Here is a 13,563-nt window from a genome sequence, read left to right as displayed (position 1 = left end):
AGTATCCTGTTTGGTTTCTGGTGCACTCATAAAGAAAAGGAATAGAAAACGCTTCACAAATCTGGCAAATAAATAATATTCTAATAGCCAGGACCTCTCTAAAACGTCTGGACAAAAGCAGGTGCACCACAAACTGCCATCTCTATGCACTACCCCAGACTTCCCAATTGGATGATTTAGGTACTTTTCTTCTTAGGCAATGGTACCATTTTTGCCGAATTCAGCATGTTCAGTGAACAATTTCTTGGAGCCAAAAGCCAGCTCCACTGCATTTCTGCTTGGTAAGGTTTGGTGGCCTTGGCGTGGAGCAAGGGTTGTTGATTCATTGGCCCTTAAACGATGATAAATCTAGAAGTTGGGCAGTGGTAGCAGGCTGCCTTAACAGAACCTTTGCGGGGAATCAGTGGCCCCAACGCTTACAGGAGCTCTACAGAAAGGCCACTCAGTAAACTCTCGTTAAGGGAAGAATTCAGGGTAGCAGGAACTACTCAGATCCCATGTGATTTGGCGTCCGCAAGGACTTTGAACGCTAAATGTAGAATTTGTCAACCTACGGAGTGCTTCTGCTTCTTGAGATACCCATTTCCTGCTTATTCTGTAATCCTAAACACCTAGTGTGTTGTATCGGGAGCGTCTTTTGAGATGATTCCATTCCGCATGAGACCGCGACAGAGCCCGTCTGCTGTGATGCACTCCATCACTCTGATTCTACGTGTTTCCTTCCTGCGTATTTATGCAATCCTGCATCTATATATTTTTTCAGTGATAATAGGATTTTAATTGTAATTCCACCTTCCTTCAGCAGAATATAAAATGCTCCAAGAGGGCTACCAGCGGCAGCTTTGACATATCTTCTGCAGAGAGTTGTCTTGGAATAGATCAGCACAAGTTTCAAGTGAAAATTCCAGCATCAGGAGAACCCTCCACCTGAGAGGGGCTGATTTTATCTGAGACAAAAGAAAGAAAAAGGAGTCTAGGAGGGAGTTTTTCAACACAGTCACACTTCTTTCTTTTTTGTTTTTTTTTTCTTTTTTTTTATCGGAGTGTAATCGCTTTACAATATTTTTTCCAGTCACACTTTTCTCCTGGCCCCCAGCATAAATTATATTTTGTGTGTGTTCCGCACAGAAAATATAAGGCAACGTGGTGATAATAACCATTTTCTATATAACATCTTTTTTTTAATTAACATATATATATATATATATATATATATATATATATAAAATAGATGATATTTAAGTTGGGGTGTGGTCATGGTAAATCTTCTGACTTACACGTCAGGCATTTGAGATAGTGGAATCTATTTGTTATCCTTCAACTAGAATAACCTCAGTCCCCAGCTGGAATGTATATTAGTCAAGGCATCTTTTTTTTTTTTTTGCAGTACGCGGGCCTCTCACTGTTGTGGCCTCTCCCGTTGCGGAGCACAGGCTCCGGACGCGCAGGCTCAGCGGCCATGGCTCACGGGCCCAGCCGCTCCGCGGCATGTGGGATCTTCCCGGACCGGGGCACGAACCCGTGTCCCCTGCATCGGCAGGCGGACTCTCAACCACTGCGCCACCAGGGAAGCCCAAGGCATCTTTTTAAAAGACATGATTTCCGTGCTCATGAGATAGAAAGGGACATAAGAAAAAAAAGTCCTGAAATAGGTGCATTTAATTCTCCCCAATTTAAATTTAAGTGGTATATCTTTAAGGCAATAATGATAGTCCTTTTTTCCCGCATCCGGAACGCTTCCATCAATGAATTTCTTTAATGTTGATGATGCTTGGTGCAGTTTGAGGGAATCTGTATTTAGTCAGAAAATACTTCAATAGAATGACCTACCAGATGGGCCCCATAACAAAGCACAGAGGCATCAAACCACCACAGACATTTGGTGCTTAGAATAATAAAAAGACTATAAAATTAGATTAGTTGAGTCTAATTTGGAATTGGTATATTCCCCATGCACCCTCGCTGCTCTTGGGCAGATAAAGCCTTGAGATTTAGCACTGTGTCAGAGCAGAAGACTGCAACTTCCAGTAAAAGGGAGACAGGGAGAGGGAGAGAGGGAAAAAAAAGCATTCTGGGAGGTCACGGAGGGCAGAGCAGTGACCTCCAATGATTTACAGGCCTTTAGCTTAATGAAATTGTTTCAGTGACATGACGGTAAGAGCTCGTAATGGATTGGATGCCCTAATGTAATGAAATTACTCCCTTCTGCCTAAAAAAAAAAAATGCGCAATTAATATTTACTGAGACCTGACAGCCTTTGGTGCGCTCGTCTGTGTAGTTCCCTCAGACAGTCAGAGAGGAGAGACAGCAGCGTGGCAGACAGGCTGGCTCTGCACGAGCTCCTGGCGGGGACGAGCAGAGCCGGCGAGGGTGGAGGGACAGGCGCTCGGGGGACCAGGGACACCCGGCCCAGACTGCCCAGCTCCTCAGCACGGCCCCCACTCAGCCTTCATGCTCTTCCCTTGCTTTTCCACAGGCAACTAGACAACAACCGCATCAGCTGCATTGAAGATGGAGCCTTCCGAGCGCTACGTGATTTAGAGATCCTGTGAGTTGATTTTGCGATCGCTGCCTTGTGTGCATGTGCGTGCGTGTGTGTGTGTGTGTCCGGGTGAGGAGGAGAGAGGGGGAGTGTGTGTGCCTGGGGGGTCCGTGTGGATGCATTTCTGTGTCTTCTGCTGCAGTGCTATTAAAATTGGGAACCGGGAGATCCCTCCGGCTCACCTTGGCCAAAGTGTTTGCAGGCAGCAAAGTGGGATTTCTCTCCTCCCACAAACTGGGGTTACTGCTAATTAAGTCTCAGTTGAGTCCTTTCTCCCCCGATGCTCCCACGGTATTTGTTGCTGGGTGAAACAGATGGGCTGGAGTAGACCCCCAGCGCCTGCCAGAGCAATCAGGGAGCGCCTGAGTGTGGGCTTACTTATGGAGAGGCAGGTTACAGGTCTGGGAGATGAGAAAGGGGTAGCACCAGGGGGTCGGCTGGAATTACCCAGAATCAGAAAGGGACTTTAACACAGGACCAGGGGGCATGCCAAACAGCCTGGTAAAGTCCAGTCATTGCTGTTGCACTTGAGATCAATCTCAGGATTAAATCCAAACTTTAAGCAGTAACCTTAAAGTGACAAGGGCTGGGGGGAAGATGAGAGGAGGTGGACCCCTCCGCAGAAGACCACGCTGCATACCTTGTCTAGGAAAACTGTGTAGCTGCCTTTCTGTGTTCTGGATTTTCAGATGGGTCCAGCTAAGGACACCTGATTTCCAAGGGGGAAAGTCGGCTAGGAGGCATCCTGGGGTCATTCAAACTAAAATTGAATTGTGTAAGAAAACATTTTGATTGTTCTCCCACATGCCCCAACTACACTTCCAGCAGTCCCTGATTTGGGGAAGCCTGGAGAGGAAGGCAATACAGCCTAGCAGAACTTGCTTCGGGAGACATGCGGTTCAGTCCCGACTCAGCTCCTCAGTTAGCTGTGTGACCTTGGGCAAGTCCCTTCTGTGCTTGGACCCTCAGCTTCTCATTTGAAAAATGAAGGGGATGGTTGCTTTATCTTGGGGGTGACTTCCCCTTTCCAAGTTCTGTAACTGCTTGCTTCTAAAAATAATTCTGATGCTACAGTTCTAGCCAGAATGATAAACGTAGGATGTGTCGAGCATCCCCCCCTGAAAATTAAATAAATAAATAAATAACGTAGTCACCAGGTTACATATCTCTGACTTCCAGAAGAATGAATAAATGTCAAACAAATGAAAGAACAAGTATATTAAAATGTCCCTTTGTCCATAAGGGAAGGTCCTCCTTCCACCATCCTTTTCACCTGGCCCCGCAGACAGTATCAATGGGTTGGAGACATCCTCTTCACGTTGTGTGAGAGGAAGGTAATTCCAAGAGGAATCACGGGAAATCAAAGAGGATGCTGATGCTGCAAGCTGCTGGAAATCGGATGAAAACCGAGAATTCCCGGTACAGAAAAGGCAGGACCCACAGCCAGAGAGGTCAGACTGTCATTCCTAAGATGGATGACCTCTCTCTGCACCCAAACTCTGACCCCGGAACCGGCACCAAATGTGTGTCTGCTAGGGAGAGGATGCCAGCCCAAATTTAGTAACCCAGGACTCCTCTTAGCAAGAGGCTGGAGCTGAGAAGGGTAGGCTCGATTTTCCCTGCCTGCAAAAGAAGCCTCTGTAGAGAGGGCTGCTAGGAGCATATCACCTTCTTCTTGAGAAGGATGAGAAAATTCCCTGGGAAGAGACCAGGAAATGGAAGTCACCAGCTGCCACAAAACAGCTGTGACCACCTGACAGCCCACATGTTAGTTCTCTCAACTCAGAGTGGTGTCATCTCGCCTCACCAGGAAGGCTGTCTTCGGGGAGAGGGAAGGGCTGTACAGTCAGACACGCCTGGGTGTGGAATCCCGAATGTGGTGGCACTTTGGCCAAGCCACTCCACCTCTCTGAGTCTGTTTCTTTAATTTTAAGAGGAGATGCCCTATATACTACATAGGAGGGGATCTCTAAATGATGTCCTCTCCACTTCCCTAACTTTCTCCCCACCATGCCCTCATCTCCATCAGACTCCTGTCCAGGACAGAATTGGATTGCCCCTCTCTACTCTGATATTTGCTATCAAAATATATATTTATATGCAGATACACCAGGTCTCTCAAACTTGAAGCTTAAAAACCCAGGATGGAAAAAAAAAGTTCTCTTTCCCCATCATTATAAAGAGCCCCCAGGATCTGATTAGTTTATCTTCTCAATTCCAAACAAAGCTAGATCAATATCTTTGTTTTAAAGACACTCTCATTTGGCTTCACATGGCTAAGCACTTAAAATTAATCATAATCAGGTATTCCATGGGTTTTTAATTTCCAGCAGAGGCACACAGCTTTGGAACCATCCATCTTCATGGTGAGCCATTCTGAAATTGGCTGGAGCTGACATCTCCATTTAAAGAACCTCCCCGCCCTAACCCCAGACCTTCCAAATCTCATATACGCATTGACATTGTATAATACTTCTCTGTAATCACAACTTAGACACCATAAAGAAACTTGACAATGAAATAATAAATAGGAACTAAGTGAGGGCATCATACATTAACTTAATAAATTCTTCAGAGAGAGAGACAGATGGGGGCGGGAGGGAATTCAAAACACTCTATCCGCACAAAGGTCATCTCTAAGTATCTCAAGCTTTTAAAGTCTGCAAGTCAAGAAGACAAAATATAGTATTTCAGGTGTGTTTTCTCTCTGACACTAGGCAGCAGGAAATGCAAAATAAGGAAAGACTCCTGATTACCTCATGGAAAGCTCTCTCAAAATTAACTTAAGTTTAGGGACAAAAACTACTAGTGAAAATATTTCACATGGGATCACCCTGTTATTCCATCCTTTCTGTGGATGGAAATGCTATAAAACCTCTCTCTATCCAGTCTGAGGTTTGTTGCACTGAACCTAGGGGGTGAGTCTGGGTGGGAACCCCTAGCAGTAGGAACTGTGCAACATTGGGAAAGACTGTGAAATCTGCCCACCTCAACCTCATTTTTTTTTTCAACCTCATTTTTGACTCATGCCTAATGACAGATGTCCAGCACAGAGTATGGTAGACAAAGGAAGAGAGCCACCACCCACCCCTTTTCAGGTAGCCAGAAAAGGGAGTGAGAATGAAAGCAAGAGATAATAGCTGGCATTTGTTGTGCAGTTACTAGTACCCAACACCAAAAGCAGTACTTTATTATTATTATTATTATTTTTGCGGTACGCGGGCTTCTCACTGCTGTGGCCTCTCCCGTTGTGGAGCACAGGCTCCGGACGCGCAGGCCCAGCGGCCATGGCTCACGGGCCCAGCCACTCCGCGGCATGTGGGATCTTCGAGGACCGGGGCATGAACCCGCGTCCCCTGCATCGGCAGGCAGACTCTCAACCACTGCGCTGCCAGGGAAGCCCCAAAAGCAGTACTTTTACATCGTTATCTCTTTGCATCCTCACAACCCCTCCATGAAACTGTTAGTGTCACCCTCCTTTTACAGAGAGATACCCATTTCAGAGAAGCCAAGTAACTGCTTAACTAGCCAGCCGCAGAACCTGTGTAATTAACCCTTCTACCAAGCTGCCTTTCTGGTCTGTGTTGCTAAGGCTCTCGTGGTGTTGGCTGCCCTGAATCATGGCCAACGTGTGCTGCAGGGTGGTGTGAACTGGCCCCAAGAGCTGGTCTAGGCAAGCTATCAGTGACTCGTGGTCCTGCTGAGGAGAACGCCAGAGCCTCCCACAGCTTGTAAAATTGTCATTCCCTTTACCCAGGGATGGCTCCCCACAAAGTTGAAGGTAAATCAGACTCACAGGGGAAAGAAAATCATCCTGCTTTTTCACTGACTTACATTCTAGTCCCAACGATGACTTATTCTCACTTCTGGACGTCACCAATTGATTTTGGTACTCCACGGTGCTCCGTTCTCCAGACCTCCCTAAAATACAGCCCCAACTTTCTGTATGGAGCTTAAGGTTCTTAACTGAGGGACCTTGCTTTCTGTGAGTCAGCCCCCCTTCTGTTACACAAATCATGGACCATTCATTTCTGCTTGATCTGTACATCTGGCGGTTCGCGTACTAGGTTTTCTCTGAGTAAGGCGTGTTTAAACCATGGTCAAACATGCCAAGACTGCGTTTCCCTGGCTGATCAGGAATCATTTGTGGATGGACTCTGAGCCCTGGGTTTCTAGCCCCCGCCAGCTAGGTAGAGGACAGCCAGGCACGTCACCAGTTTTACCAGGCTCCTCTCTCCCCGACATGCCATCTTGGGTCGGAAAAATGTTTAATGGAAAAAAAATAAAGAGTATGGACAAATGAAACAAAAATGAGACAACCTAGTTAATAAACTAATTTTGTTTCAACAGTATTGCAGGAGAAGAGAAGAGATTCTCAGACATTGTCTCCTGACTACTTGTAGCAAATCAGAAGTTCAGTAGATATGCTGCCAAAAATGCCAGGCTAAAGATGTCAGGAACACATCCTGAAAGTGCTTTCCATGAGTGGTCTGCCCTTGATAAATCACTAGTACTGGCCAAATTTCACATAGATGTGACAGGTCTGCAGATAACCCACGAGTGCTGTTTTGAAAGCCTCACTCCCATTTATGTCACTTACCAATTTTGGAAGTTCAGTGACATCATCATAGGCTGGTTCTGGAAGGACCTTAGCTGTCTCCAGGATGACCTCTTATTGTTGAGATAAGGCACAGAGAGGTTGAGAGCAGGGTCGGGACTAGAGTGGGGCCCGCCTCCTAACATTTTGTATGCAGGGCACCCCACTTCCCTCACCCTAGTCCTAGCCCTGGCTAGGAGACTAGACAAGGGCGACAGCAAGTTAGCGGTAGCAAAGGACTAGAACCTGGGTCTCCGGACCCCTGATCCCATGTTCTTTGCCCACAGTGGGCACCTGCAGGCAGTTAGGCTGTTTAGAAGAAATCCCCTGGTAAGACTGGGGATCCTAAGCACAGTTGTCCTTTCAAACCTCATCATTAAATGTTTTATATTATTTAGCAGGTTGGGGGAGGGCAAACTTTAGTCCATGACAGAATCAAAGAAAGATTCTGCCTTCAGCTCCCTCGAAACCAGAGGTTGCAAACTAGATCACAGACTACATTGTGGCCACAGATGAGGGTATTTTTAATCCCGTGGAGTGTTTTTTACCTTTTTTTTTTTTTTTTTTTTTTGCGGTACGTGTGCCTCTCACTGTTGTGGCCTCTCCCGTTGCGGAGCACAGGCTCCGGACACGCAGGCTCAGCGGCCATGGCTCACGGGCCCAGCCGCTCCGCGGCATGTGGGATCTTCCCGGACCGGGTCACGAACCCATATCCCTTGCATCGGCAGGCAGACTCTCAACCACTGCACCACCAGGGAAGCCCTACCATTTTAAATTAGCATTTCATATTGCAAATTGATGCTATTTTTTGTAAAAGTCCAGAATTCCAGCTTTGGACTTTGGTGAACCAGAAACATTGGCAACCCTGAGCTGCATTTCTGCATTGCAACGGTCAGCTGTGACTGAAAAGCACATACCCTCCGTAGATGGGGTATGTAGACTCCACTTTCCCACTGACCTTCCCGCATTTCAGTTACCTGCCAGCCCACGCAGCCCCTGCTTTAATCCAGCCAAGAAGCAAGGATGCACTGTGTGCCACCATAGTGCCAGATACTAGGGACAGTAAAGCTTTAAATGAGCAGGTCCTCTGGCAGATCAAACTCTAAAGGCGAGAGCTTACCAGAACTGTTGAATAGACAAGCACAGACAGAGCTAAGTGATGGGGAGTTGAAGACTCCCACACTGGACAGCGGTACCTCAGAAGCCATTAGGTGCCCATGAGACATGATGTCTCATGTCTCATCTTCTGGGAAGTTCTTCTCAGGAGTTGAGCTTGCTTCCAAATTCCCTTTGATTCTAAAACAATTGTAATTGTGTTTATTCACATGATGAGAAGCAAGAGACAAATACCTCCCACCCTGTTTCTTGCTCCCTAGACCCCAGCATCAGCCTGGGTAATGAGCTCCCTTTCAGTCCACGTTTAGAGAAAAGAGAGTCGAGTTAAAACGGTGATGGGAATTAACCAGACTTGTAGCATGGTTCTAATTGAACCATCTCTGGGCAAGTGTGACATGGCCTGACCCTGAGCCCTACTTGTAGATACAGAAAGTGAATGTAAAGGAAAGTCCTTTTTTGATATAAGAAGGCAGTGAAAAGAAATTGACACCAGTCCTGATACCCAGATCAGGGTGTGCTCACTCTCCTAGCACAGGGTGGTTGTCCCAGCTGCAGGGTGCTGGATACTGGGTGTTGGGACATTTATAGACATGGTTGGTCCAGTTCAGAAAACCCAGTGCTTAATGCCAGTAGTGGCGTGTCCTCCACTTCAAATGACCTTCCTCTGAGTATGGAACCAGATGCTCTGATTAACAAATAATAATAATGTGTTGATATATAATGCAATGATATCATACCAATTATTAGTATAGTTATTATCAATATTATAATTATTGTTATAGCCTCCATGTTTTAGCATCTTCTATCTTCCAGGCCCTGTGATAAGATATCAGAATGCAGCATTTTACATAACCCCGTTCTACACCCTTACAAGGTAGATCCTGGTAATTTCCTCATTTTACCAGTGAGGAAACTGAAGCTTAGAGAAGTTGAATAACTTGCCCAGGGTTACACGGATAAGGACAAGAAGGGGATTGCTCTTCCAGTATCAATCCTCTGAACTTAACTGCTCTGCTACCAAAAAAATTAAAATTAAAAAGTACATCCTAGGGGCTTCCCTGGTGGCGCAGTGGTTGAGAGTCCGCCTGCCGATGCAGGGGACACGGGTTCGTGCCCTGGTCCAGGAGGATCCCACATGCCGCGGAGCGGCTGGGCCCGTGAGCCATGGCCGCTGAGCCTGCGCGTCCGGAGCCTGTGCTCCACAACGGGAGAGGTCACAACAGTGAGCGGCCCACATACCGCAAAAAAAAAAAAAGTACATCCTAGAGAAACAATTATATGCATTAGTGAGATTATTCACTGTAGTAAATGCCGAGAATAATTCAGGAACCACAGACGTTCTTTTTGAAAAGTTGCCCCCTAGGGTCCTCAGATCTAAACCTATGATGTCAGCTTAATCAGCATCACATCCCGTTCCATGAGACTGCCCCAGACATGGCAGGAGGCAAAGGCTGAGCTGTTGGAGTTACAGACCTCCCTTAGCACTGGTTGCCAAACCAGCTCCACCAAATTGAATGGTTTGGGGTTCATTTCCTTGAAAAAGAGAAACATTCATACCAATTCTTAGGCATGTTATGGGGATTAAAGGAGATACCTCAGTCGTATGTCTAACAGATGCCCCATCAGGGCGCTCATAAAAATCAAAGTCAGAGAATACTCCTATACTGTTCACTGCCTTGCGGAAACCTGGCACATACTAGGTGGTCAGTTAAAGTTCATGGAACCAAATTGAGTTGAAATGACCAGTCGGCTCTCTGCATCCTCTGGTGCCATATCCTGCGGATCCCAGCTCCCCGCGGATCAGTCCGCTGTTGGTTAAATCCGGGATGCGGCACCCGTGGATGCAGAGGGTCGGTTGTAATTAACTGAATTCGAAGCTTACCCCACCCCAGTCTCTAGATTCTCTGTTTTGACGTGACCCTGAACAGAACTAAGATTGTGGTTGTCCCAGAATTATTTTAGATGTTGAACAATGTAGTATTTTACTGAAACATTTCTCACATGACCTTTGGGTTTTTTATCCCTTTAGCTAAGTGGTGATTTTTTTTCTTTTTCTTTTTAATAATGAACAAAATTATAGCCACAATGAAATTTGGTGTTTTCTAACAGAGACAAGATTCATTTTCATTTATTTACAAAATGTTTCACCTGGGTTTCTCTGGGAGATGTAAACATTTTATTTGTTTCAACAGCCTTCCAAATCAGGGTGTTTAATCCTGACATAGCTTTGAATATAGAACTGTCACTGCTTAATGAAAGTCTTAAAATATCTCCAGAATATAATTTTTTGGGTACTGTGCTGCAAATTGCGATTTGTTGAGGCAATTAGGATTAAATTTGTACTTTGTAGAAAACATAGTTAACTTCCATTCAACCCTCAAAGTACTAGGAAGGGAACTGGGTTTCCCATAAATGCACACCCCTCCTTCATAGCCACCCAGACTGGGAGCTGGATCATAGTCAAGCTCTTAAAATGACAAACTTGGTTTTGAGAACATCAGCTTAAGGAAAAAGTGAACATTTCTTTGAAATGTAAAATAATGTTTTCCATTTAAATAAGCAGCCCTTGGGCCTCCCTGGTGGCGCAGTGGTTGAGAGTCCGCCTGCCGATGCAGGGGACGTGGGTTCGTGCCCCGGTCCGGGAGGATCCCACATGCCGCGGAGCGGCTGGGCCCGTGAGCCATGGCCGCTGAGCCTGCGCGTCCGGAGCCTGTGCTCCGCAACGGGAGAGGCCACAGCAGTGAGAGGCCCGCGTACCGCAAAAAAAAAAAAAAAAGAAAAGCAGCCCTTTAATAGTCCAAGAAACTAGAATCTGGGGCGTTCTAGTGGTTTCCTTTCCATTTTATTTCATTTTCCTGTTCACTAAAGGCTAGTTTAGTTCCTGAATTGAAAATGTATTGCTCTTCATTCCTGAATTGAGAGGATATGGTGAAGATCATTGAATCGTTCTTCACCAACAAAGGGTCTTGAATCAGTAAGACTCCCGCTGTCAGCATCTCCTATGAGCAGCACTTAGGTGGAATCAGGTAACAGTCTTGCTGTCCCCAAGGGCTGTAGACTACAGCCACTAGGTCTCTGGGCTGAAATTCTGGCCTGACAAACTAGGTTTGGGGGCAGCCTTTTGGTTTGCTTTGTCCCACCTAAAACAAAATGGAAAAATACCTTTGCATCTTTGAAAAAAATATTCTAGAGGGTTTTCTCTCAGGAGCATGTGGCTGGTGAGGAAATGTCTTGGAGCCGCCAAATGCATTCAGGGGTCAGTTCACTCCCAAAACAGAGCTTCTATGCTGATTTGAAAAGGCGCTCCTATGCCGATGGTCAGACACCACCCTTTCTCCATGCCCCAGCTGCCAACAGTGGCTTTGGTGACCAGTGTTTGAGCACCTTTTGTATCTTGCCCCTTATCAGCTCTTGAACGCCCTTCAAACCTGCCTATGACTGATGCTGCCACTTCCACCCAGGGTGTGGAACATTGGATGGCTTGGCTTACCTATGGCCAAGAGTCCATTACTCTACAGAACTGGGTCCTGAAAGCCAAGATCCTAGGAAATTGATCCCTCCTGTCACTTGGCTTTATGGAGGGGAGGAGAGCATGGAAGAGACATAGAGACACAGAGCTGGGGAGAATCAGAGCATCGTTTTTACCTTTCCCTGAGCTTTCACTTCCTATCTTTGAAGGCGCACACAAGTAAGGGATGGTGAGGAGGAGGGATGAAGGGAATAATGGTTCTATTTCTCCAAGGCCATATTTGGACTCACTGTAGAAAAGCTGTAGAGAGCCCATTCTCTTTTTTTTTTTTTTTTGCGGTACGCGGGCCTCTCACTGTTGTGGCCTCTCCCTTTGAGGAGCACAGGCTCCGGACGCGCAGGCTCAGCGGCCATGGCTCATGGGCCCAGCCGCTCCGCGGCATGTGGGATCTTCCCGGACCGGGGCACAAACCCGTGTCCCCTGCATCGGCAGGCAGACTCTCAACCACTGCGCCACCAGGGAAGCCCAAGCTCATTCTCTTTTGAGGACCCCAGCTATCAGCTCTATTTTGTCCACTGATTGAATGAAACCTGCCAATGTGAGGTTTCTTTCTGTTTTTTAATTTTTTGGTCTTTCCAATGTTTAAAAAAATTAGAATTCATTCCCAACACTTAACTCCTGGGTAATTTTATAGAAAAGTATATGATTTCAACTTCCTTTGAATATTTAGAAGCTGTGGCAACCCTGGGTTGACATGTGGCTATGATGCCCCGGAGCAGCATTGTCCACTAAAGCAGTGGTCCCCAACCTTTTTGGCACCAGGGACCGGTTTCATGGAAGACAATTTTTCCACGCAAGGGAGTCGGGGCTGGGCAGGGGATGGTTCAGGCCGTAATGCGAGCGCTGGGGAGCAGCCGATGAGGCTTCCCTCGCTTGTCTGCAGCCACTCACCTCCTGCTGTGCAGCCCGGTTTCTAACAGGCTGAGGCTGGGTACCGTTCCGCGGCCCGGGGGCTGGGGACCCCTGCCCTAAAGGACTCTCTGTGATGAAGGAAATGTTTCATATCTGAGCTGTCCAGTACGATAGCCACTAGCCACATGTGACTCTTGAGCACGTGAAAGGTGCCTAGTGCCACTAAGAAACTAAATGTTTAGCTTGATTTAATTTTACCTGATATGAATTTAAATTGCCACACGTAGCTTGTGGCTGCCTTATCGGATAGTGCAGGTTTAGAGCTGGGGGGCAAGGACTGCATTTGGACAGGGCATGCCCTCTGCAAATCTCCAGAGCTCCCACCAGGCCAGCTCTCCTGCCTACCCTGCTCCAAACCCCTGGGGCCATTTCACATCCATTAATAAGCACAGTGTTTAAACAGTATACTTTCCAAAGCTAGATACTTTGAAATACCTGCCACTCCCCTGACCCCCCCACTCTGCCCTTTCTCTCTCTTAATTTAACCATCTGGATCTTATACCCCCAAAAGACCTATTTTCACTGAAGCCCAGGAGTAGGCTTATTAAAACCATCTCCCATCAAAGCAAAACCCTCTCTGAGTGAATTAGTTTCTGGATCCCAATTATTCACTTCTCTCAGCTCTGCAAATGACTTCCACAAAGTCAACTAGGTAGGAAAATCGCTCCCATTGTCTAGACCCATCCCTTCTCCATACATAAGCGGAAGATGCAGCAGGCAGTTAGGGAAGCAAGCCCATTAACCCCGCAGAAGCTGAGCCTGGTGTCTGCGTAAAGAGAGAAAGGAAAAGAGGCGACCCGCGCAACTATTTTCAAATGCTTCACAGCGGGGGCTGGTTGCAACTTTCAGAGTTTGGTCAGATGTCCT

The 13,563-nt window shown here is 46.7% G+C and overlaps 1 protein-coding gene across 2 annotated transcripts in view; it reads left to right on the top strand.

Moving 5' to 3' along the window:
* SLIT3 (slit guidance ligand 3) overlaps positions 1-13,563 on the top strand; it is a gene marked incomplete at its 5' end in the record, with an annotated part of 578,559 nt that overhangs the window by 404,886 nt on the left and 160,110 nt on the right. For both annotated transcript variants that reach the window (XM_079702652.1, XM_079702651.1), the window contains one exon: positions 2,477-2,548. In XM_079702652.1, the coding sequence (XP_079558778.1) occupies positions 2,477-2,548 (72 nt within the window). The remainder of the gene's footprint in view (positions 1-2,476; positions 2,549-13,563) is intronic.

The sequence above is a fragment of the Hyperoodon ampullatus genome (assembly GCF_949752795.1).
Source record: "Hyperoodon ampullatus genome assembly, chromosome: 4".
Lineage (NCBI taxonomy): Eukaryota > Metazoa > Chordata > Mammalia > Artiodactyla > Ziphiidae > Hyperoodon > Hyperoodon ampullatus.
Note: the sequence above shows the minus strand (reverse complement) of the source record. Positions and strands in the feature narration are given on the sequence as shown.